At 50.4% G+C, this 2,081-nt stretch overlaps 1 protein-coding gene across 1 annotated transcript; it reads left to right on the top strand.

Annotated features, from left to right (window-relative positions):
• Positions 1–1,000: 1,000 nt before the first annotated feature.
• LOC135530620 (DBF4-type zinc finger-containing protein 2 homolog) lies at positions 1,001–1,738 on the top strand. The gene has a single exon (XM_064958908.1). The coding sequence runs from the start codon at positions 1,001–1,003 to the stop codon at positions 1,736–1,738; it is 738 nt and encodes a 245-aa protein (XP_064814980.1).
• The last annotated feature ends 343 nt before the right edge of the window (positions 1,739–2,081 follow it).

The following is a 2,081-nucleotide window of genomic DNA, read 5'->3' as shown; positions in this document are numbered from 1 at the left end:
CCGTGTTGCTAGGGGTTACAGTGGTTTCACAGTCCCAGATGGAATCCTGGGAGTTTGAGTCAGCAGGACTACATTCCTTTTATCTCCCATTCATTCCGTGTTGCTAGGGGTTACAGAGGTTTCACAGTCCCAGATGGAATCCTGGGAGTTTGAGTCAGCAGGACTACATTCCTTTTATCTCCCATTCATTCCGTGTTGCTAGGGGTTACAGAGGTTTCACAGTCCCAGATGGAATCCTGGGAGTTTCCCATGTTCCTGTCTAAAGTTGTATTCCGTGGACCAGACAGAGATAACTGTCTGACTGGGGGGGTTAGGAAACCAGACAGAGATAACTGTCTGACTGGGGGGGTTAGGAAACCAGACAGAGATAACTGTCTCACTGGGGGGGGGGGGGTTAGGAAACCAGACAGAGATAACTGTCTCACTGGGGGATTAGGAAACCAGACAGAGATAACTGTCTCACTGGGGGGTTAGGAAACCAGACAGAGATAACTGTCTCACTGGGGGGGTTAGGAAACCAGACAGAGATAACTGTCTGACTGGGGGGTTAGGAAACCAGACAGAGATAACTGTCTGACTGGGGGGTTAGGAAACCAGACAGAGATAACTGTCTGACTGGGGGGTTAGGAAACCAGACAGAGATAACTGTCTCACTGGGGGGTTAGGAAACCAGACAGAGATAACTGTCTCACTGGGGGATTAGGAAACCAGACAGAGATAACTGTCTGACTGGGGGGTTAGGAAACCAGACAGAGATAACTGTCTCGCTGGGGGGTTAGGAAACCAGACAGAGATAACTGTCTCGCTGGGGGGTTAGGAAACCAGACAGAGATAAATGTCTCACTGGGGGGTTAGGAAACCAGACAGAGATAACTGTCTGACTGGGGGGGGGTAGGAAACCAGACAGAGATAACTGTCTCACTGTACAGATTACAGTTACAGACAGTTGATTCATCCCTGTCAAACAGAGTATCCAGTTGTCTGATGACGCTGCCCAGTGATGGCATGGATTTGTCCTAAACGGAGGTCTCAGTGTCCTAAACCGAGGGTTCAGTGTCCTAAACGGAGGTCTCAGTGTCCTAAACGGAGGTCTCAGTGTCCTAAACCGAGGTCTCAGTGTCCTAAACCGAGGTCTCAGTGTCCTAAACCGAGGGCTCAGTGTCCTAAACCGAGGTCTCAGTGTCCTAAACCGAGGGCTCAGTGTCCTAAACCGAGGTCTCAGTGTCCTAAACCGAGGGCTCAGTGTCCTAAATGGAGGGCTCAGTGTCCTAAACCGAGGGCTCAGTGTCCTAAACCGAGGGCTCAGTGTCCTAAACCGAGGGCTCAGTGTCCTAAACCGAGGGCTCAGTGTCCTAAACCGAGGGCTCAGTGTCCTAAACGGAGGGCTCAGTGTCCTAAACGGAGGTCTCAGTGTCCTAAACGGAGGGCTCAGTGTCCTAAACGGAGGGCTCAGTGTCCTAAACCGAGGGCTCAGTGTCCTAAACCGAGGGCTCAGTGTCCTAAACGGAGGGCTCAGTGTCCTAAACCGATGGCTCAGTGTCCTAAACCGAGGTCTCAGTGTCCTAAACCGAGGGCTCAGTGTCCTAAACCGATGGCTCAGTGTCCTAAACCGAGGGCTCAGTGTCCTAAACCGAGGGCTCAGTGTCCTAAACCGAGGGCTCAGTGTCCTAAACCGAGGGCTCAGTGTCCTAAACCAAGGGCTCAGTGTCCTAAACCGAGGGCTCAGAGAGCTATTTAAGGATGTGTCCTAATTGGGTCCATATTTCCTATTTAGTGCACAGAGGACCACAGCACTCTGGTGAAAAGAAGTGCACTATGTAGGAAATGGGGTGCCATTTATGTCACACATAGCACTAGGAGCCAGACGACTTCATTGCTGTAACAAGTGGCAGAGTGGAAATATATGTAGATGCTCTTTAGATTGTAGTGATACATACATCATCATAGCCAGAGGCCATTATCTCATTTCTATTTTCATCCCTAGATGTTGATTAGTTGTCGGTCGTTAGATGGTGGTAAACGGAGGAGGGGAGGAGAGAGAGAGAGAGAGAGAGAGAGAGAGAGAGTAGGGGAGAATGAGA

The sequence above is a fragment of the Oncorhynchus masou genome, unplaced genomic scaffold, assembly GCF_036934945.1.
Source record: "Oncorhynchus masou masou isolate Uvic2021 unplaced genomic scaffold, UVic_Omas_1.1 unplaced_scaffold_1397, whole genome shotgun sequence".
Classification (NCBI taxonomy): domain Eukaryota; kingdom Metazoa; phylum Chordata; class Actinopteri; order Salmoniformes; family Salmonidae; genus Oncorhynchus; species Oncorhynchus masou.
This window is presented reverse-complemented; position numbering and strand designations above follow the sequence as displayed.